The sequence below is a fragment of the Nannobrachium achirus genome (assembly GCF_963921795.1).
Source record: "Nannobrachium achirus genome assembly, chromosome: 21".
Classification (NCBI taxonomy): Eukaryota; Metazoa; Chordata; class Actinopteri; order Myctophiformes; family Myctophidae; genus Nannobrachium; species Nannobrachium achirus.
The window spans coordinates 35,870,761-35,894,058 of NC_137828.1; the positions used below are offsets into that span (position 1 = coordinate 35,870,761).

At 43.4% G+C, this 23,298-nt stretch overlaps 1 protein-coding gene across 1 annotated transcript in view; it reads left to right on the top strand.

The window, feature by feature from the left end:
* The window catches only part of vipr1b (vasoactive intestinal peptide receptor 1b), a gene marked incomplete at both ends in the record, with an annotated part of 106,701 nt that extends 101,530 nt beyond the window's left edge, over nt 1-5,171 (top strand). The window contains 2 exons of the mRNA XM_080751933.1: nt 569-610; nt 4,980-5,171. Of these exons, the coding sequence (XP_080608059.1) occupies nt 569-610; nt 4,980-5,171 (234 nt within the window). The remainder of the gene's footprint in view (nt 1-568; nt 611-4,979) is intronic.
* Between the last annotated feature and the right edge of the window lie 18,127 nt (nt 5,172-23,298).

Here is a 23,298-nt window from a genome sequence, read left to right on the forward strand (position 1 = left end):
GGCATTCTACACTGTAAAATCCTGTGTTAATTTAACTCTGAAGCATGTTCAAATTGGACCAAATCAGTTCCATTTTACACTCTTTGGGGTTAGATTATCACTGAAGATTTCGCTGTGAAATAATGTCGAATCGATGAATAACATCTCAATGGAAGCCTTAAGGGGGTTCCACACTAGCCGCGGTCACCGCCTCCTAGCAATTCATTTTCAACGGGAGGCGGGCGGCTTTTTCAGCCGCGCAGCGAAGTTTTGGGGCGGCGAGGCGAGCGGGCGCGGCCCCGTGAAATCCCCCGCGAGCGTGCTCGTTTGTGCATGCGTACGCGGGCGGTGAGAGATGGATTGTGTTCATCTTTGTGAAATACCGCGCAGCGTTTACTCAAAGAGCGAGTGTGTTTGTGTATCACCGCGGCGCGGTCCTCGCAGATCCAAGCGGGAGCCCCGGCGGCAACCGCTGTCCGTCTGTAGAGCGCCTTATACTTTACACATTTTGGTCGTTGCTTTGCATAGACCTAATCAGACATGTAACAGTGACACATCACAGTCTTATCGCTATTGTTTTTCTTCCCAGGGTTTTGTTGTGGCAGTCCTGTACTGTTTCCTCAATGGAGAGGTAGGTACCTCTCTATATCCCACAGTGATTTAAACACTGCTATGTCAACACATGGCCAGAACCACCGGTGCAGTTTTACTTAAGTAAAAGTATCGATTCTGCAATGTAGAAATACTCTGTTCCTAGTAAAAGTCCGGAATTCAAAATATACTTGCAAAAGTACAAATGTATTGGCATCAAAATTAAGTAGAAAGCATTCATTATGCAGAACGTCCCATTTCACAAGTTCTTCAAATGCATAAATGTATAAAAAGATCTTTTGCCATTTGAAAATAGCAGATCTACAAGATCTGCTATTTTCAAATGGCCAAAATGTATATACTGTAGGGCTGAAGTATTGTATTGTATGTTTCGTAATAATAATGGGGAAAAAGTAACTAGTAACTAAAGTTTAAAATCGTAGTGGAGTACAATATTTGACTCCGAGATGTTGTAGTAAAATATTTAAAATTGGAAAAACTCCAGTAAAGTAAAAAGAAAATAAAAAAATTATACTTAAGTACACAGTACTTGAGTAAATGTTCTTAGTTACTTCACTGAGAAGCGGAGCAGTGCACTGTTAATTCTCAGAGAAGGGAGTTTGCCAGTCAGTTTTTATTGGCTCCTCCAGTGCGTAATACTTACGCAGACACACACACACACACGCACACGCACGCGCGCACACACACACACACACACACACACACACACACACACACACACACACACACACACACACACACACACACACACACACACAATGCGGGATGGAATGAGAGATGTGAGCCCGAGTCACTGATTCTTGGCCGTCATTGCTGTCTCCTTCAGTTTAGTCACGAACACTTACGTCGCAACGTACGGTAGATTTAACCATTTATTGCATAAATGGAATACAGTTAATCTTGGCGTTAAAGGGCTCCGCGTTCGGAGATGTTCCCTGAATTTTGTGCATGCTTTTTGAGCATGCTAAGCGAAACCAGGGAACGCAAAGCAATACCCCCCATATGGATACAATAGCAGAACAATAGCAATACATTGACATGTAACTTCGTCAGTCAAAATCACAGTATTTGAGCTTAACAATACATTGACATGTAACTTTGTCAGACAATCACAAGTATTTGAGCTTAGCCAGACTGATCGTGAAAGGTGGAGGCTGGGGTGGAGGAGCTAGCAGCGAATGTTCCGAAGCTTTGGAAACCAAGCATAGGTAGAGAAAGCAAGCCGTATTTAAAGGAGCCTTCCCTACTGATTGAGAGCTTTGATTGGAGTATGGCAGTCATGTGATGTAATGACCAGCAGATATGACAATGAGGAATGAAAACAGATCTGACTGACAGCTGACTGCAGCTGGGCGGGGCGACTCCCGTGTCCTGCAAAACTAACGCGTCGCTTCAATCGTAACATAGTTTGGTCTCTCATCCCGTGGGCTGCATGGGTGGGGAGGGAGGGCTGTGAAGAAAAAAAGCACAGCTTCCTCAGCCGTCCTGCACTCCGCCAACCACCTGCTGTGGCACACTGCGTGGAAATGTATTTTTGTTCCCAGCGGTGGGCCTGATTATACTGTGGCCTGCTGCGTGGCGTGGTTTATGCTGCGCGTGAGCTGAATTTGGAATGAGCAGGGGTGTCGCACCACATTCCGGGCCCTGGGTACAAGGATTCACTGCGGGCCCCCTATGAATGTTCTTCATAGGTGGGAGGGGGTTTAACTCATTTAGACTGGGAACGCATTATTACGCACATAGGCGATTCTAGCCTCTTCCAGCAGGGGGTGCACGACCTCTATTACCTCATGCACGCGCGCGCAGCGCGCGTGCACGACGTCCGCGTGCGCGCAAAGCGCGCACGCGAAAAAAATTGCGGATATTAGCAGTTTTGTAATGTTGTTTTAGCGGATTTCTGCAGTTAATTTTGTACCCAAATGTAACACAATATAAACAAAAAAAAGTGTAAAACAGGTGCTTCTTTTTCTAGACACCATATGTCTATCTATAGGATTTATTTACTTATTTTGCAGACAGAGGCAGCACAGCCAGGACATATAAAGCCAAACATCAAGTTAATCATCATTCATCAAGCAATCAAGCAGTCATTTACAGTGTCAAATAAGCATTTCACAAAAACAAATAGTAGACACATCCTTATTACACAATGAACTGCAGCCTCCGGGTTTTGGCACTTGCAAACCTTTCAATTATTTTCTGCACTTTAATTTCGTGTATTTTCTCAATAAAATGCCTATATCTGACACTCTTTTATCAGTCATGGTTGTCCGTAAATACGTTTTTAGTTGTCTCAAAGTAGAGAAGCTGCGCTCAGCTGAAGCACTCGTAACTGGTATGGTGAGGTACAGTGTGTAGACGTGTTTTAATGTACCAAATGAATCAGAATTATGCATTCCCTTCTCTTGAAAAAAAGCAAGTTTCTTTTCAAACAGTGTCGTGTCCTCCATTTCTTTTTTTTTGCGCACATTCTCTTCAATATAACGAAACAGTTGAAAAAAGGGAACATAATAGACTATGCACTTGGAGGGAGTACAACAGCATTGTGTAAACAGAGATGTGTCTTTATGTACCTGTCCTCCTGAAAGCTTGCTCGGCGTTCTCAGAACCAAAGGCCCGACATGGAAAGCAGAACGCCCGGTCATGGCGCACGCTATACTCCAGCCAGGCAAAATCTTTAAACCACTCCTTTCTGAATTTGCGTTGTTTTTCGCCAGCGGCCTTTAATGGACATTCTACATCTTCTGGCTGATATGGACCCAAAGCCAAAAACTGCTTGGCTTTATCCGGGCCATGGCAAGGGTCTCTTTCATGAACAAAGTTGGCTTCATTTGGCTCCTCTGGGTCTGGGCCTGGGGTAACAACAGTTGAGTCTGGAGTGGGGCTTGCTTGCTTGCTGTGGAGGAACCGGGGCCTCGGTCTCCGGCAACGGCGAGCCTTCCACAGTGATGTCGGTGGCTGGATCACTGCTGCTGCAAGCTCCGTCCACCTCCTCTGGTTCACGTTCATTAGCATTACTGTCAGTGTCGAGTGAACTACTATACTTGCCCCTCCACCTCTCTTTTTGCGCACATTTTACAAATCACGATCACTGTTTTATTTAATAATTATAAAATAAAGTTACATTACAAAAAAAAAAAAAATCAAAATGGCCGCCTGGCGGCCAGGGGGTGCACGTGCACCCTAGGACACCCCTTAAAATCGCCTATGATTACGCATTATGTTGTGCTTTAACTATTGAAATATAGCAGATATACAAGCTCACAGCGCGCTGCAAGCTTGTAGATCTGCTATTTTTTGAAAAATCTTGAAAGTTCTTTGAATATTTCAAATTCTTCTAAGGTTTTTTGAAAAACCTATGTTTCTATGTCAGTGGTGCTTTTACTTTTTCATGTGAAGGACCCCCAAAATGATATGTATTTGGTCACCGACCCCCATCTCAAAATATTTAGTTCCAGGGACCCCCCCAGAAGCAAAATTTTAGTTACAAATGTTTGCTTAAAAGAACACATACTGTATATTCAAAGATTTGCACACATTTTCACGACTTTTCAAAAATAGCAGATCTACAAGCTTGCAGCGAGGCACTCGGTGCCGCGCTGTGAGCTTGTATATCTGCTATTTTTCAATAGCTAAAGTATAAGATAATTCCAGGCCCCTCCACCTTGGGCCCTGGTAACTCAGTCCCACTTCCCAGTTCTTGTGACGCCTCTGGGAATGAGCTGCGTGGGACGGGACCAAGAAGGACGTTCGTGCCCACAAAAGGATGAATGAGAGTCCTGGGTTACCTCACAATACCCTCAATAAATATGTTATACAGTTCCAAAACACCAGATGTCATTCAAAGCAAAGCCTGTTAATACATGATTGCGCCGAGCAATGCGCTGTGGTTGACTAATCCTCCGCGACGGGAGGATTTGCCACAGTGACAGTCGTCATGCATAATTCATCCTCTGTCTTTAGTGGTGTAAAGTACTTAGTACATAGTACTTAGTACATAGTACATAACTAAGTACATTTACAGACCATGCATGCATTTTTTACTATGGTGAAAGAAACACAAATGCCCTCCTCTTTCCATGCCATACCTGAAGGCAGCATTCAAGAGAATAGCCTTGTCCAAACTCTCCTGAAAGAATTGCCCTCTCTGTGTAGAAATTCATGCCTTACGCCACATCTCCGGTATTGACTTGATTATGCTTAGTTTAGTGTGGTATCAACTACTGTAAATACTGAAAATAGCCGACCTCCAAGCTCACAACGTGTTGCAGCACGACGCGTTGTAAGCTTGGAGGTCTGCTATTTTCAGTATTTTCACCAAATGGCCCTTTTATAAATGTCAGCCCCTGCCTCTCTAACATCCTCTGTGTCCCTGTGTGTGGTGCCAGGTCCAGGGCGAGATAAAGAGGAAGTGGAGGAGGTGGCACCTCCAGAGGTACATGCACTCCGACACCAAGCACCAGCACCCGGCCTCCAGCAGCTGCAACGGCACCAACTTCAGCACCCAGATCTCCATGCTGACGCGCTGCAGCCCCAAGACGCAGCGGGCCTCATCCTCCTGCCAGGACGAGCTGTCCTAATACCACCCCGACCACAATAGTCAGGGACCCACAGGCCCAAAAGCTCAAGGAATAGGGTTGAACCTGTGATGTCATGCTGTACTTTTTATTTCTGCTTTATCTATTAGTTTGGTCATTAAGGTCTACAGAATGAGAGGTCTCTAGAAAGAAAGTTATGGCCACATGCTAGAAAGAAAGTTATGGCCATTTGTATATTCACTGTCCCATCAACTTCACTATACAGGAAAAGAAGAATATTTAAAAAAGAAAAAACATCTTCTTTTAGTAGCATGTGAGGTGTCAAACTAGGGGTTCTTCATGATTCTGAATCCATTGCAAGCATTTGTTTTGCATGAAAAACATTCCTTGTGGCTAAAAACTGCCCCACAAAACTGTGAAACTCATAAAAGAAAGTGGGGAAAAAAAATCACATTTCACAGTTTTGTGGGGCGTTTTTTTATAGCCCAAGGAATTTATTTTCATGCAAAACAAATGCTTGCAATGGATTCACATTCACATGCTACTTAAAGCAGATTTCTTTCTTTTTTATATATGTTTTTATTTTCCTGTATAGTGAAGTCAGTGAAGGACAGTGAATATACAAATGGCCATAACTTTCTATCGTGATGTTTCCAGCAGAGCAGACCTCTCATTCTGTGGACCTTAATGACCAAACTAATAGATAAATCAGAAATAAAAAGTACTGCATGACATCACAGGTCATCTCACATTTTGGGTAACTGGGTCCCCGGCTACAAGTACAACATGCAGTACAGCACACGCCACACAAACATGCACCCCTCACATGCGCAAAGAACGACACCTACATATTATACCAAATATAGGCTCATACGCAAAATGTTTTGATTATTAGAATACACAATATGCACTGTAGAATCCTGACGGGCCATTTTTTTACATAGTTACATTAGCTAACGCTCTGGATTTTACAGCGTGTTTAAGTGCTGAAATACAAACATACATGCATAATATACACACAGACATGCGTACAGTACATTCTTGATGGACCTGTCGACAGCTGCTGTTTGTTTGGGTATGTTGTGGAGCATTCCTCCACTCTGTAGCAAAGTGAGGGAGAAAATTGGGTCTTGCTGTTTGAAGATGTGTTTTGCTCATTGACTTTTTGTACCGTTTGGCACACACTGTTGGCCGAATAAAGGACATACCGATGTCAACATCAGAAGACACCAGATGTTTGGAAATCAACCATCTGTGAGAACCACAGATTCTCCACGGAGACCCGTCTTCAAATCAAATAGGATCACTGGAAAGGGTAACATTGGCGGAAACCTTTTGTACATTATGTACAAAAACGTAACTTTTCAGGAAATGGGAAAAATAACCTGTGTTCCAATGGATCCAATTATTATTTCAAATAAAAGGCATAGGATTTGCACATCCCCACAACTTTTTATACAGTGCTGGATCCAGGAACAAACAAGTGAATAAAAAAGGCAATGTCCGCACACGATAATGATGCTCTCCGATCTTTTCTTATATTTCTCAACCAAACAACAACGTTTCTCCCAGCAGGGCTTTTTCAAGTAACTTGAAAAAGCCCTGCTGGGGCGAAGACTGGAGAGCATCACCGTTTCGCTCAGCAGGGCTTTTTCAAGTTCAAGAAAAAGCCCTGCTGGGCGAAACATTGTTGTTTGGTTGAGAAATAAAAGAGAAGGCGGGAGAGCATCATTATCAGACATAGGCCTTTGCCCTTTTCATTATTTACTTCCCCCGAAATATTTCCAAATCTGCAGTTTTCCACTACTTTTGTCAAGTATAAAATAGGGCCTTAACTCACCCACTGCATATGTCGAGTTTGACGAGCTATAGTTATGGGTCCACTCTGCGTATGACGAATATGACGAGCGATCAATTAGCTTTAATAACTATAAAACAAAAAAGTATGATCGCCGATTCGCCGTCCATAGCGCTCTGTGGACCCGCCCTATTCACAAAAAACGGATCTGGATGTTCCAGAACGGAAATGGGGGGGCGGGACAACGACGCCTGTATCCTGTCTGCCGAAATGTCATCCGGTTCAATGTTGTGCAACACCAGCGTGGCGGTCCGTCGGTTTCGCTTTGAGCGATGGAAGGCTGTAGTGCTTTGTTGCTTACCCTGCCTGGATCGTATTGTGAATGCAATCGGTGAACCATCGCGCAATGGATTCGCGCGCGCGCCCACGTTAAAGGTAGGCAAAATCCTGGCGGTGTGGACCATTAGAAGGGTCTTAAAAATAGCGGTGGGTGAGTTAATTTGTAAAAAAAAAGAAAAAAAAAAAAACAATGTCCAAAACAAGGACATCAGATTTAGGTTCCGTATAAACAGTACTTACCATTGGGGTGGGTTTTCCCAGTCTCCTGAAGTATGATCTTCTTCGACCCTGTAGCAATCCCAGATCGTCGTTCTGCCAATATCAGGCACAGACCACAACTGATGGGGTAGGTTCTGCCAGGTCTTCTGGACTGCACCGGGCGGGGGGGGGGGGGCATCGTCACATTCCAGTAGGTGGGACACACAAGTATGTAAGAGCAAAACCACCTTTACGAATCAAATGCTTGGTAAAGTGGTAGTATAATAGCAAGGTGGGGGGCAGGGTCCATTTGTGAACTGCATCACCAGCAAACAACATTTGATTTCATTATCAGTTTGTGGATAAGGACTCGCCACAATTGTTGCAAGACATCGTAATTGCGACTGTAGGTCGCATTTACTATCAAAAGCTCCACCGGCTGTCCGTGCGTCTGTCAGTGAGTCCGTCACACTTTTGCCCTGCTCATATCTCCACAACCGTTGCCCCCATCCATGCCAAATTTTGCACACACACTCCTTGACTGCCAAACTACAACCTCCAAGGACCCCCGGAGCCCCAGGGACCCCCAGGTCCCTGGGGCTGGGGGCTGCTCACAGGGAATTCCCGGGGACCACCGACTCCTGGTGCTCCAGAACGGATGCAAAAGTGGTGGCGCCCCCAGTGGAGGACCCCCTGCCACTGCAGCGCACATAAAATGCCGTAACTCGGGCTAGGAGCGTCCGGGAGAGCCGGGGCCGGTACCTATTCGTCCGCCAAGGCAACGCGGAGACCCCACCCCTCATTTCTCACATGGCCCTATTCTAGCGCCACCTTCAGGCCGATTTTTAAAACACATTTTTGGACACTGCTCCTACAGTTTTTGCCCTAAAATCACAAATATCACTACACAGCATGTCTACACTCATGTCATCAACATGGATCAGGAAGATTTTGGAAAAACAAATTTTTGCCCTATTTGTGGAGATAAGCCACCTACGGTCGCTTATCTCCCGATTAGGGAGTCTTACTGGTGTATTGTCGTTTACCTTGTGGGCCTTGAGCCTGTAATAAAGTTTATAAATTGCCGGCCACAGAGATAAATGGAATTCGTTAAACAGTAGGAAATCACATAGTATGAAAACGGCCAGCACATGTCTGTCTGTCTGTCTGTCTGTCCGTCCGTCCGTCCGTCACACTAATACATAACACACGCTGCAACAGGAGCGCCCCAGCTATGGGCAATGAGGAGCGCCCCAGCTGTGGTCAATCAGCGACGTGCCACACGATAGGTAACAGCGACCTGACGGTTGCTTAGGGCGGTTTACTTGTATACTCCAAACCATGTGATGCATGTGAAACTAAAATATAGTTGAAGAGAAGTGACGAAATTCATCATGGAAGAGTGTTTATTTAGTAGGTTGTTTATTTAGTAGAAAATATTTTCTAACCATTTTTAAGAAAATGTATCCACATATCAACATGATGTATATAAATTATTTCGTTTTTGGGTGGGGTGAGTGTAAAGTACTCGTAAAACACTACAAAGTGTACACCGTACATTGCGCGTGTGCGTCCTTGTATGTGGGCAGATGGAAACAGAAAGCCTGGATCGGATGTGATCCAGCAAGACACTTTATTTATATAAATGCCATGTGGATGGGGCTTTGGAGCGGGCTGCTATTGTGACGTTGACTCAGAACGATGGGTTCGGAGTACAAATGCTCTTCTCTGCACTATCATTCTCATAACAGACCATTGTCTTTGCCCTTTTCCTTCTTCACACCACTTCCTCCTGTGCTCTGTGACTTTCTGGTTCTATCAGTGTTCATGTATTATTTCAGGCATTATGGTGGTCTACAGAGTGCCTGGATTTAGTGTTTTGAAGGCTTCACAGGCTTTCAGAGGCTTTAGGTTAAGTGTGGGAAGGAAAATATCCTCACACAATTCATTCCATGAATGTTTACATTTACTTGGTGAGGTCACTGACAATCGTAAATTCAAGACCATTTGATGTTGTTACTTAATAGATGTTTGTGCCAATCGAATTGCAATTGGTATTGTATTCATATCCATAATAATTTTAGCTTGCTCTGATAATGACAAGTATTCATGAGAAATTCGTACAAGCTCAACAAGATCTGTTGTTGAACTACTAATGTACCAACCGTTTATGGCTTGTTAAGTTACCTAAAAGAAGAGAAGCAAAACATGTTTAGGATTCAACCCTGCTTTGATGGTGCACGAGCACAGTGGAAGTACATGTACTGTATGTATTTATTTTACTCTCTGGAGGAGTTTGATTTTAATTCTGCAGTCTCTTGCCATTATGTAAAACTAAGCAAGGAAACCAAGCCGAGTGAAAATGCCACAGTGATTGTCTCGTGACGTTGCATGCAGCTTTCAGCTTATGACGTTGGACTCGAAACTCACTTGGATGGCCTTGCTAGAAAGAAGGCACTGCTTTGAAAAAGAAGGCACTGCTTTGAAAAAGTTGTTTGTCTGCTTTAATGGCACTATAGGCAGAGTTAAAGGGCCGTGCACTCCGGACTGGACTACAGTACCTGCAAAAGTTGACACTGAAATGTTTTCACAATGGTGGCTTTTACAACAGCTTAAAGGAGTAGTTCACCCAAAACAACGACAACAAATTAAAAAATCTTGACGAATTCACGGCTTCATTGATAGAAAAGAAGTATTTCTTTTGTGGTGTACTACTCCTTTAAAGCCTCAGTTCATTGTCCATCACAGTTGTGTGTGTATGCCTGCCTGTTTTTTGTTGTTGTCAGAAAAGTGTAATGTACAGTAATTGTGAATCAACCAGTGTACCTCTCAGCTTTCATACAGCATTATTATGATGAATGTACATCATTTTTTACTCAATCAACCTGAATATAAGATTTCTGTCAAATTCAGTGACAGGTATTGTTATTGTTATTTATGGTATTTCAGTGGCTGTCACTTTCCGGTATGGTTGTGGTGTATCGTGAGGTGATGTAAAAAGATACAACGGAGTGTTAAGTCAGTAATCATACAGTAAGTGTGCACAAAACTGTTCAGTATTAATATATGTAATATGTATTTTGATGAGTTGATTTATAATATTCGACTGCTCAGACTGGATATTGTGTTGTAGAGTATACTGTATTTGGAATTGATTTATCTTCAGTGCAACGCATGAAGCACAGATATCATGTTGTAAAACATTGAGAAACAAATAAAACAAACGTTGAGCTCCATACAGAATTGTTTATTTTCCAATTTAATTTCAGATTTATGTTTTATATTTTATGAGGGGTTTTATTAGCTTCTGAATTGCAATAGTTATAGTGCATTTGTAAATAAACCTCAAAGGAAGAATATTGATTATTATTTCAAAAGAAATTGTGTTAAATAGCTATATATTCTGATAGCAATCATTGGTATAGAAGAGGTTCGCAACCCCCGGTGCCCGGAATGGTGCCCAGAATAGTGCCTGGGCCGTGGGACATAACTCAGGCCCAGGGCAGGCAATGTGGTGCCCCAGGCAAACTAGTCAGGTAGCTATGCCCTGTTTGCCCATGTCAGGCTCTAATGTAGCCTGACAGCGCCTGTCTCTCCCCATCTCTAAATATAAATATCTTACCAAAAAAAAAAATATATATATATATATATACGACTATCCTGCACTAAGAAGAGAAACTACAACACAAGGTTACTGTGTCCGCACCCTATCTCGCCCCAGAACAAATAAGGTGTCCATTAAGATCAGTGCAATGCCAATCAAATAAAGTGTCCATTTCAATCAGTGCGATCGATGTGAAAGAAAAGTGACCACAGTGCAATCAGTAGCCTACAATGACCATACTCTAAATGTGTCATTAGAGGTCAGAGTCCTTGGTACATCAAGCTATTCCAAGTTATGTTACAGTTGACCTGGCAGAGTGACCATTGTGTCTGGTTGTAAATCCTCAGTGCTCAGGGGCGTCACAAGGGGGGAAAGTGGGACTGAGTTACTAGGGCCCAAGGTGGAGGGGCCTGGAATTATTTTATACTTTAGATATTGAAAAAAACAGCACCGAGTGCCGCGCTGCGAGCTTGCAGATCTGCTATTTTTAAAAAGTCGTGAAAATGTATGCAAATCTTTGAATTTTTTAAGCGAAGGTCCGTGGCCTACATATAATTTTGGGGGCCCTTCACATGAAAAGGTTTGAGCACCACTGACATAGAAACATAGGTTTTTCAAAAAACCTTAGAAGGATTTGAAATATTCAAAGATATTATATATTATATTATACTAGAAGCTCGGACGCCCTTCGCCCCTTTAATGCAAACCCCATTATACCTGTTGTCATAGGATACGTTTTGACCATCTGGTTGCCTGTGTCCATTTATGCTCATATATGGAGATATCTGTCTGTCTGCGTCCATTTTATGCCCATATATGGAGATCTCTGTAGGACCAGTTTTGACCATCTGTTTGCCTGTGTCCATTTATTCCCATATATGGAGTTATCTGTCGGTCTGCATCCCATATATGGAGATCTCTGTATCTGTCGGGTGGCCGAGCGTCTACTCGTGTCTGTATGTGTCCTTTTATGCCCATATATGAATATCTGTTGCTTTTTGTTTGTTTCTTCTTTAAGCAGAATACGCAGATGTCAGCAGCTAGATCTGTGACATCAGAACACGTCATACTGATGTATGCCCATATATGGAGATCTCTGTATCTGTCTGTCGGGCGGCTGAGTGGCGAGTCGGGGACCGGCCTACTCGGGAACGATGTACCGGTAAATAGGGAATGAATGCCCCACCCTTTAATGCAAACTCCATTATACCTGTTGACATCAGAACACGTCATACGAATGACATTCAATACGACTCGTGTGGCGTACGTGATGTCAGAGTCTTTTATGAAGTGATGTCACAATGAGTCAGCACTTGTGCCGGTTTCCTCCAAAACAGCCTGATGTCAACAATCAGCTCCGCATACGGTGATTCCGAATGTTTTGCGGCGGTTCGGGAAAACCGCGCGTCGGGTCAAGGCCGGGCACGGCACTCCGCGCCGCGGCGGGGAACGCGCGTGCCGAATCTGAAGCCGGTGGCACGAACGGTTCTCGAGATACGTGGATTACATCTACGCATACACGCACGCACACACGCTCACAGAGATTTGTCGCATTTATTGTAAGATAATGATATATAATAATATATCAACGGCAGTCAACTTCTGTGTTTTGGTGCGGTTTGGGTTTCAAACCTGATGCACTCCAGACAATCTCTTACAAGCTTGTCCCCATCACACCGATGGTCCCCATGTTGATTCATAATTAGAATGGTGGTCCCTGGCTTACAAACCGTTGAAAAGCTCTGCTCCATAACATGGAATCATGTAGAACAGGGGTCTTCAACAGGGGGTCCGGAACCCCTGGGGGGTCCTCAGAGTTACTACAGGGGGTCCTCCAAATCTTTGCGTGATAAGAACTTTATTTTTTATACACTAACCACTTGTGGAACATTAGCCAAGAATAGCCGATCTACAAGCTCACAACGTTGTGAGCTTGTAGATCTGCTATGCTTGGCAAAGAGGTTTGGTGTAGAGTGAAAAGAAAAGCTGACTAAGTATTGACGGTTCAAGTCGTTCAATGTCTAAAAATACACATTAAATCAACAACCTACACTGATAATATTGCTGTCAAACAAGTCTAAGCGGTCTCAGAAATCTACAGTATGAAAATGTTTGATCTGCAACACAATTTTATACAATACGTAGTGGGTGGGGGTCCCTGCTTTATCTCTCTCAGCTAAGGGGTCCTTTGCCTGAAAACGTTGAAGACCCCTGATGTAGAAGATCCCTAGTGGGCTCCTAGACTGAAGCCTACCATGGGGGTGGGTAATAGGAGATTTTATGAATTTGTGCTCCATGCCACTAGGCAATGGCAGAGCCAAATGCAAATAGACACTTTTTAGGAACAGATGGTTGGCATAACTGAAAACACAAAGATGTGTATCTGCGTGAAACGGATACAAGTGTTTTCCTGCTGAACATTTTGAATAAACATCACTACCAGCCTGTACAATAAGTTCTGTACCCGTGTGTTACATAAACATCTGTACCAGTATAATTACATTCACGGCTGTTATTCTCTAGCCTAGAAGACTCTGGCAGTAGACCAGTGTTTCCCCTCATGTTACAGTAAAAATCCTCTTAAATAGGGAATAGCTCCTCTCTCTGCTAATCCCATCTGAGTCAACAAAGCACCCTGTCCACTTACAAACTGCAACATGTTGGACACGAAGCCTTGCATTTCAAGGACAAGACATTTTGTTCTGTTGAAGTTATATTGGCTTGCTGGCTTTTAGTTGCACAATTTCCCAGAAAAGATCAACAGATGTCAAGACTTGACAGTCGGCTATGATCTGAAAGATGATTAATAACTTAAGTGACACCATTATTGTACAGGCTCTTGAGTGAACTTGAATGACTGAACACCACAACCTTTCCTACTGAACATCTGCTCTTACAGGTAAAGATAAAAGCGCTAAACGTGCTGCCCCAGCCTGAGCAACGCAGCCACGCACCATCCACACCAACAGGAAGTGTTGCACTGCCACACGCTGCAGGGAGCAGTGATGGAAAAAGTACTCATATTTTGTTACCTAAGTAAAAATATCAATACTGCAATGTCGAAATACAATAAAGGTCTGGTATTCAAAATGTACTTTAGTAAAAGTATAAAAGCATTGGCATCATACTTAAAGTACCAAAGGTAAAAGTACTCATTATGCAGAATGTCTCATTTCACAATTGTTTTAATATGTATAACAAATCGTTTGGAAATAGCAGATCCACAAGCTCACAACACGTCGCTTTGCAATGCGTTTTCAAATATTTGTAGTAAAAAGTAAAAAGTAGAAGAGATGTAGTGGAGTAGTTGAGACTACAGCTTGAGAATCTGCTGTGGAGGAAGAGGAGTGCAAGCCAAACTCGACGCAAGTTATGAAATTATCCAGGATATTATAGTATATTATCCCGGAGCACCAAAATATTATGTTAGCATGCAATACATTTGGAATGATTTGTGTTGATTATAGTATACCTGGTGTTGTGCATAAACAGGCAACCGCACACCTTTTTTTAGTTTAGTGGCCTAGCATCCCCCTAAACCAGGGGTGTCAAACTCGCAGTACCCAAAGGGGTCCAATGTACGTGGCAACCAACATTACAGAAAAATGTACACATACTATATTTTATGACACTATGAATACCTCTCATTCAGAATGTCTTGTAGCCTACTATAATACCATTAATAACTAGAAAGATTCAATTGGAAATTGCAAGTTTTGCTGTGATGCGAGTCACACATGTAAATATCTGTATCTGTCAGTCCTTGTCCCTATTTGAGCGGTGCTAACCATTCCCTCCTTGTCGTTTTTATGCCCATAAATGGAGATACCTGATGTCATCAATATTAAGCCCATATCTTGGAATGCCCATATATGAACATACTGTGTCTATTATGTCAGTCATCTCCATATTTGGGAAAAGTCAATGGAGAGAATTAATTCACAAATACATTTATATAAATGTATATAACGTATCTCTTAGCAAAATGCAAGGAATCGATTCCCAAGTGCGTGCCACCAAAACTGTGGGAGGTGTAAAATACAGTGTATCTACAAAGATGGATGGATGAATGGAGGGAATAAAGTCGGACACGTACTATTGTCTGGTCTGGCATTTTGGCAACCACACTAATTAATGTAAATAATTAACACATCGCCTGCCATCGTAATTAAAGTAGATATTCTTCTAAATACTGCAGTTATAGCAGTGACTGAGACAACAGGCTGAAAAACAAAGACAGTGACAGCTGTGTAAATTGTGATGCCCCACACATTAGAGCAGGGGTCCTCAATAGGCGGACCGCGGTCCATGTCCGGACCGCGAGGCACCGCCGACCGGACCCAGGACGAATTATAGTAAAAAAGAAAAAAGTGGAAAAATATCTCCACGTTTTCGTTTCCACTTCTCGTTGTATTCATTCACTTTCATTGCATGCGCTGAGTGTGTGTGTGTGTGAGAGAGAGAGAGAGAGACAACGACGCGCTGATTGGCTGATGCCGGGCAACATAGTATTATGGGCTGGCATCTCTGACAACGATGCGCTGATAGGCTGTTGCCACAGACCGCGGAAGTTTTCGGAGCAGCAACAACAGCTGTAGCTTCAGCCACCAACAACGCAACTAGTTATAAATCAGTGGGGTTTCATTTACGCAAAACATCATCAACGTGAATACGTTTGCAGGATTGTAATCTTATCTCCAGAGACCAGAGTTGGTCGCGACGTGGCTGCCTCTCTTTCTGCATGGTCATGGATGTTGTTCTCCCATGGTTCTCCCCACCGGGGGAAATGGATGTGCTGCATGGCAGCGCGCCACATCCAGTTGGGGTTACCGTGCTGCACTTAACGTGCGTCGATACCGCGATGCGACGACGCCGTCCGTCCGCGTTCAGTGTGTGCTCCCCTGTCTCTGACGCGCGACACCTTGTTTTCATATCGATATTCACGTTGCGACACAAGCATAAATTATTCGAAGATTATCCCAGTTTGTTAAAAGAAACCAGAGCACTAGCGCAAAATATCTCTGCTCTACTTTGAACATTCTGTTCTCCCTGCTTTAATGGGTTGTTTCTCTTCAATCAAGTAAGGCCCCCAAATGATTTCGGAGGAGTCCCCAGCCCAGATGACAGTGAAGTCATAATTTAAGGACCCTTTTAATAAAGAAATAAACGGGAAAAGACCATTACTGCATCAACAAACTACAAAAAAAAAAAGCCATTGTAAAAAAATAAATAAGAAAGGGATCCTTAATTATGTAAGATGAACAATAATGAGGGCAAGTGGTCATGACCTGAGGGCAAGTAGAACATGACCTGTACTTTCCAGACGGACAAGTGCCTCTGAGACCATGGTGTCAACCCCTGGTTGGTACTTTTTTGTATCTTAGCCTACTATTTAAGATTGACCGACATAATAAAAATAAGCGAATATAAATATATTATATATGTATGTGTGTATATATATATATATATATATATATATATATATATATATATATATATATTAATTGTTTTATTTTTTCCCCGGACCCGGACCTGTTTCAAAAAAATATTTGTGGACCTTCAAAATTTGTATTTGAGGACCCCTGCATTAGAGCATCGCAGTGAGGTGTCAACAGCCCATTCATTTTCACCATAGGGTTTTTCATTATCAGCCACAAAGTCATAGCAATTCAATGTACACTTACCGCTAGGCTGGTGGTTGTAAAATGGTTCTTATGCTCCTGTAGAACCCCCGTGTATGTATGCAATCACTCTAGTTTTAGTAAAAACACGTTTTAATCAAGATCGCACGAAGAAGAACTGCATTACCCATACTGCTAAAAATGTACCTCCGGTGAAATCGATGTCTGTGATTGGTCTAGCTTCTTCTTCTTTCATGTATCTTGCGGTTACCCTGTCTTCCCGGCGGATTATTGCATTGTTTTTATTATTGCATCATTGTCTTTCATTTACAAATACTAGAAGCTCGGCCGCCCGCGCCCTGGCCAACTCGGGAACAATGTAAATAGGGGATGAATGCCCCGCCCTTTAATGCAAACCCCATTATACCTGTTGTCATAGGATCTGTTTTGACCATCTGTTTGCGTGTGTCCATTTATGCCCATATATGGGGATATCTATCTGTCTATATGGAGATCTCTGTAGGACCCGTTTTGACCATCTGTTTGCCTGTGTCCATTTATGCCCATATATGGAGTTATCTGTCTGTCTGCGTCCATGTTATGCCCATATATGGAGATCTCTGTAGGAACTGTATTGACCATCTGTTTGCCTGTGTCCATTTATGCTCATATATGGAGATATCTGTATCTGTCTGTCTGCATCCATTTCATGCCCATATATGGAGATCTCTGTATCTGTTTGTCTGTGTCCCTTTATGCCCATTATGGAGATCTCTGTATCTACTGTCTGTGCCTCCAACTGTGTTGCAGACACAGTGCTGGTTCCCCCTTTAATGCAAACCCCATTATACCTGTTGTCATAGGACCCGTTTTGAACATCTGTTTGCCTGTGTCCATTTATGCCCATATATGGAGATATCTGTATCTGTCTTTTTGCGTCCATTTTATGCCCATATGGAGATCTTTGACCATCTGTTTGCCTGTGTCCATTTATGCTCATATATGGAGATATCCGTATCTGTCTGTCTGCATCCATTTTATGCCCATAAATGGAGATCTATGCAGACACAGTGCCGGTTCCGGAAAACCCTGATGTCAGACATCAGAATCGGAACCTTTCGTGCTGGTTCCAGAAAATCGCGTATCAGATCGGGTCGAGGCCGGGCACTGCACTACCATATGGAGATCTCTGTATCTGTTTGTCTGTGTCCCTTTATGCCCATTATGGAGATCTCTGTATCTACTGTCTGTGCCTCCAACTGTGTTGCAGACACAGTGCCGGTTCCCCCTTTAATGCAAACCCCATTATACCTGTTGTCATAGGACCCGTTTTGAACATCTGTTTGCCTGTGTCCTTTTATGCTCATATATGGAGATATCCGTATCTGTCTGTCTGCATCCATTTTATGCCCATAAATGGAGATCTATGCAGACACAGTGCCGGTTCCGGAAAACCCTGATGTCAGACATCAGAATCCGAACCTTTCGTGCTGGTTCCAGAAAACCGCGTATCGGATTGGGTCGAGGCCGGGCACTGCACTACCTGCTGCGGCGGGGAACGCGTGTGCCGAATTTGAAATAGGGAATGAATGCCCCACCCTTTAATGCAAACCCCATTATACCTGTTGTCATAAGAGCCGTTTTGACCATATGTTTGCCGGTGTCCTTTTATGCCCATATAGGAACATCAGAATACGTAACCATGGTATTTTTTGTTGACTCATGTGGCGTACGTGATGTCAGAGCCTTTTATGATGTGATGTCACAATGAGTCAGCGCTTGCGCCGGTTTCCTCCGGAACAGCCTGATGTCAACAATCAGCCCTGCATAAGGAGATTCCGAACGTTTCGCGCCGGTTAGGGAAAACCGCGCGTCGGGACGGGTCGAGGCCCGGCACTGCACTCCGTGCCGCGGCGGGGAACGCGCATGTCGAATCTGAAGCCGGTGGGACGAACAGTTCTCGAGATACGTGGATTACAGACAGACAGACACACACACAGACACGCAGACACGCAGAGACTTCTCGCATTTATAGATAGATGATGCACTATGTTAAAGATGACGATAAGAGCGTCCACAGAGATGAAAATCACTACATGTCAGGCCATACTGGCCTGGATAACTAAACTGAGTGTGATTTAAGGGATATATTTCAGGAAACAAGTGTCATTCGCAATGCATTCTGGGAGTGTAGTTTCCGCAATTCTTAAAATAATGTACACAGTCTTGTACCCTGCCCTTTTTTTCAGCTTTTTAATTAATCGTTGCATTAAAAAAATATATATATTTTCATGATTCCTCACCAGCCGAGAGGTGGCTTTGTCAGAGGCTTAAAAACGTTTAAATAAATACTTTATGAAATGTCTATGGAAGAAATGAATGGGGAAAACGCTTCCGACCCCAGAGTGAAGACGGGGAGGGGCTTCAACTGCGATGCTCTCTAGACATAGTAGTCAGGGTTAGGGGTGGTGCTTTGCTCTGCCTAATTGTTTCCCTGCAGATGAGCAAGGTGGGGCCTCATTGGCTATTATGGCTTGATGGCCTATGGAGAGCACCTGGGCCCGGTGCCTCCAGGAGGCTAAAGCCTCGAACAGAGTCGGGTCAGCCTTCCACCGCGGTGTAGTGCGGTGTAGTCTTTTTGAGTCATAAAACTACAACGTTAACGCTCAAAAAGACTACACCCACTACCCACCGCGGACCCGACTCTGTTCGAGGCTTTAAAGGCCTCCCCTCTCCAGTCGGCATGAGAGATCTGGAGGAAGCAGATGTGTTGCCACCAGCTGTTGCGTTGCTCTCCACAATGCACAATGTTATGTTATCCTTTGTTCTTTTCTGATTGACTTTACTTTCCATAATGCAACACCTCGCACTGCACCATGTCTCATGCATCTACACCTACACCACTGATCACTGACTCCACACTCCATTGGATCCTTTATCATACATCTGTTGATTCCCTTTTTAGTTAATATCCCAGGTCTTTATTTAATAAATACTTTTGTTATACCTTTTACAACGTCTCCTCTCCCCTTCGTTTGTTGCTGCTTGAGCCAGCTGTGACAAAATTAACATGTGCGAGCCCGCAAGTGCATCCGTTCAACTGGAACGGCCCTCATCAAGTCAACGTTTCGCCCAATGCAGCCCTCTCTCTGAAATGAGGACCCAAATGGCTCCTTAATCACTGGATTACCTTTACTTATTACTATCTTTATTTATCCCCAAAACATGTAGTTATAATCCTTCTTTGTGACTTCAATATTCGTGTTTGTTGCCCTATATGTGATCTACAAGCCCACAACGCTCCAGAATATGGATGCTGGTGTTCAAGCGGTTAACCTTCATTTACCCAGGGTGGGTATGCTGAGCACGAGTGCTCTGTTTCAGCAATGCCCTGCACAATCAACCAGCCAAAACAAGTGAAAATGGAAGGGATGAAACAAACAAATTATCTGACAAAACACTATAATACTGATGTTGACAAATGGGTTCTCTTCTCTAAATGGATGAAATTGACAGACTGAAAACGTTTTCTTTTGTTTTGTTTTTTTCTGTTTACCAAAAGGGGTGGAGAAACTGGGAGACCCCTGTCATTGAACAAACAACACGATTTCTATCAGAATATAGATCTTTAACTCTTTAACAACAAACTTTAAATGTAACCAAATAATATCACTTACTGTGTACAGTACATATAATTTGAAGCTAAATTAAATGTCGGTGATTAAAGAGCGAAGCTCATTTATGGATGGATGACATAAGAGATCCAAATGGAATCAATAGATGACCAAGTGAAACATGTTGAAGCCTCCTTTTTTGTTTTGCGTAGCCAGACAACTATACAATCTCTGAATGCTATAGTCTGAAACTACGGGAACCTACACTGAAATCTGAGGCAGGAAGCTGTCATCTGTTCGTCATTTCCGTCCAAGAAAATATATTATAAAATATCTTTGGATTATTTTTGATTTATATTAGGATACATTTGCGCGACTGTAAAGTAGAAACACAAGTGGGAGGAAGCGTCACATCCGCTTTATCGCTTGATAGTTTTCAGAGCTTCCGTTGCTCCAGACTGTATGACCGGAAGCATTTGAAAATTGTGGGAGGCAACAGTCTGGCTTGGCGAGAGTAATGGGTGAAAGACCGGACTGAGAAGGAAAGAGAAGAGAGATGCCAGTCCAGCCAGAGGATAATAGGGTCAACGTTGGTTTCAAATGGACATTGTTTTGGTGGTTTGTAGATGCACAGATACTGTAGTACAGGAGTAGGCAACCTTAGTCATGGGTGCCAACATTGGCACAGGAGAGGGTGATCACTGGCACATTGGCATAAGTGTGAGACACTGTCAAACTCCCATATTGCTGACTGGGGAGGGAGTTTGGGAGATGAGGTGGTGGGTTATTGCTGCTGATCATTACATCCTGATGTGAAAGAAAATATATCAATATGGACAATCAACATCAGTTGGAAATATCACATTTTGATGTGGTGCCATACTTTAATGTTGATATGGCACAGTGGCACACTGACTATCAAGAAAATGCAAACATGGCACTTCATGTCAAAAAGGTTGCTGACTCCTGCCGTGGCATTATACCGTAAGGATGTGCATTAACTGTTGTAGCTGTGAGAGAGGGCCAGGGGTGAACAAGTGGGGAGGAACCATGGCTTGGTAATAAGGTTATGCAATGACATGGGGGCCAATGGCGCTTTAGCACCAGTGAGTTCAACCAACTAGAAAGATGCACCTTGCTTGTGCCCTTCCTACCTGAAACCAAGGAATATCTACAAGGAACAGACAACACCCGGAAGTTGGCACGCCGGGTGGCCACTTTTGGGTGGCGGAAGTGACGAAGTGCTCATAGACGCTAATGTTAATTTTGGGTGGCCAAAGTGTCATGGCGGCGTCCCATGGAGCCTGAAATGACGAAAATGACGTTGGTGTCCGTTCCTTCTTTGATCTTCCTTGCCTGAAACCCACCCAGCGACACTCAGGAACATCTTCTACACTGTTCGCCAAATGCAGTAAGATAAGAGTACAGTATTCAGATCCCTGAAAATGGGAGTCAGGCGTCTCGCCAAGGCCATCTTCCAATATAAAATCACACCCGTGTGAACTGAGCGGTGGTTGTGGAGGCTGCGCAACAGCAAAACAAATATATAATAATAATTATAATTATAATAAAAAAGATTAAATAAATATTTTTAAAAAATATTTAAAATAATAATCATATTCGTGTACACTGTAGGGAGCTACAATGGAAAAAACTATGGCTCGTGGACCAACCGGTGACTTTGTACACGACTTCGTACATTTCCCATAGATTCTATGGGACTTGACCACTTGCTCCTGCCCTTCGTGTACACGGTCTGTGCCGTCTATAGTTTCTTAATGGGGGGCAGCAGAGAGCCATATGTACACAGGCCCTAGGTGGTGTCCACGACCAGTAGTTTTACATGAACCCTCAGAGGGACACTGTGGGCTTAACAAGTGGTCCGTGGTGGTTCTCAAAGTGAGGTCGGGGGACCCTCAGAGGGACACTGTGGGCTTATCAAGTGGTCCATGGTCGGTTCTCAAAGTGAGGTCGGGGGACCCTCAGAGGGACACTGTGGGCTTATCAAGTGGTCCGTGGTCGGTTCTCAAAGTGAGGTCGGGGGACCCTCAGAGGGACACTGTGGGCTTATCCATACCTTGGCTACAGGGGGGAAATAATTAAATGTACTTTTCATCGTGCCTGTTGCTAAGGTATGGCAACATGATTGGTGTCTTGCAAGACACCAGTCATGTTGCCATACCTTAGCCTTTCCTGAACTGACGCAGCTGTGAACATGTGTACACAGCCAGCATATTACTCAATGCCAAACTTTGCACACACACTCCTTGCCTGCCAATCCACAACCTCCACCCCTCCAGGGACCCCCAGGGCTTATCTCCCGATTAGGACACTTTCCAGCATAGTGACATGCAGAACAAACTGTCCATATAGTATGGTTTACATAAAAGTCAGTTGTCTTTCACACACACACACACACACACACACACACACACACACACACACACACACACACACATATATATATATATACATATATATATATATATATATATATATATATATATATATATATATATATATATATATATATATATTTCATTTATTTATTTCATAAATATTTTTCATCACAATTGGGTTTGTGGGGAGCCATCCCTGCTTCAAGCTGTCACAGCATGGCACCAACACTTCAAACTAGTTAAAAAACCCAATACAGCAGATCTACAAGCACCTCACAGATCTACAAGCACCTCGCACATGCCAGGGACAGAGTAGGTTGGCCTGTATAAGCCTTGCTGTCAACACACTATACTACACCACTCAGGCCACCAAGCCAGGTGTGGTCAATTAGTGCCTTCTTTTGATCAGTGGCTTCTGCTTGATGAGTGGCACCAGTCTGTCTTTGTTCCCTGGTCAGTCAAGTTCACTGGGAGAGAATGTTTCAGATCAGTGCAAGTGTATTTGTTTTCCATTTGGACTTACTGTGTTTTGTTGGTACAGTATGCGTGCGACTAACTAATATTTCTGATAATTCCAATTTGTTTGTTGTTTAATT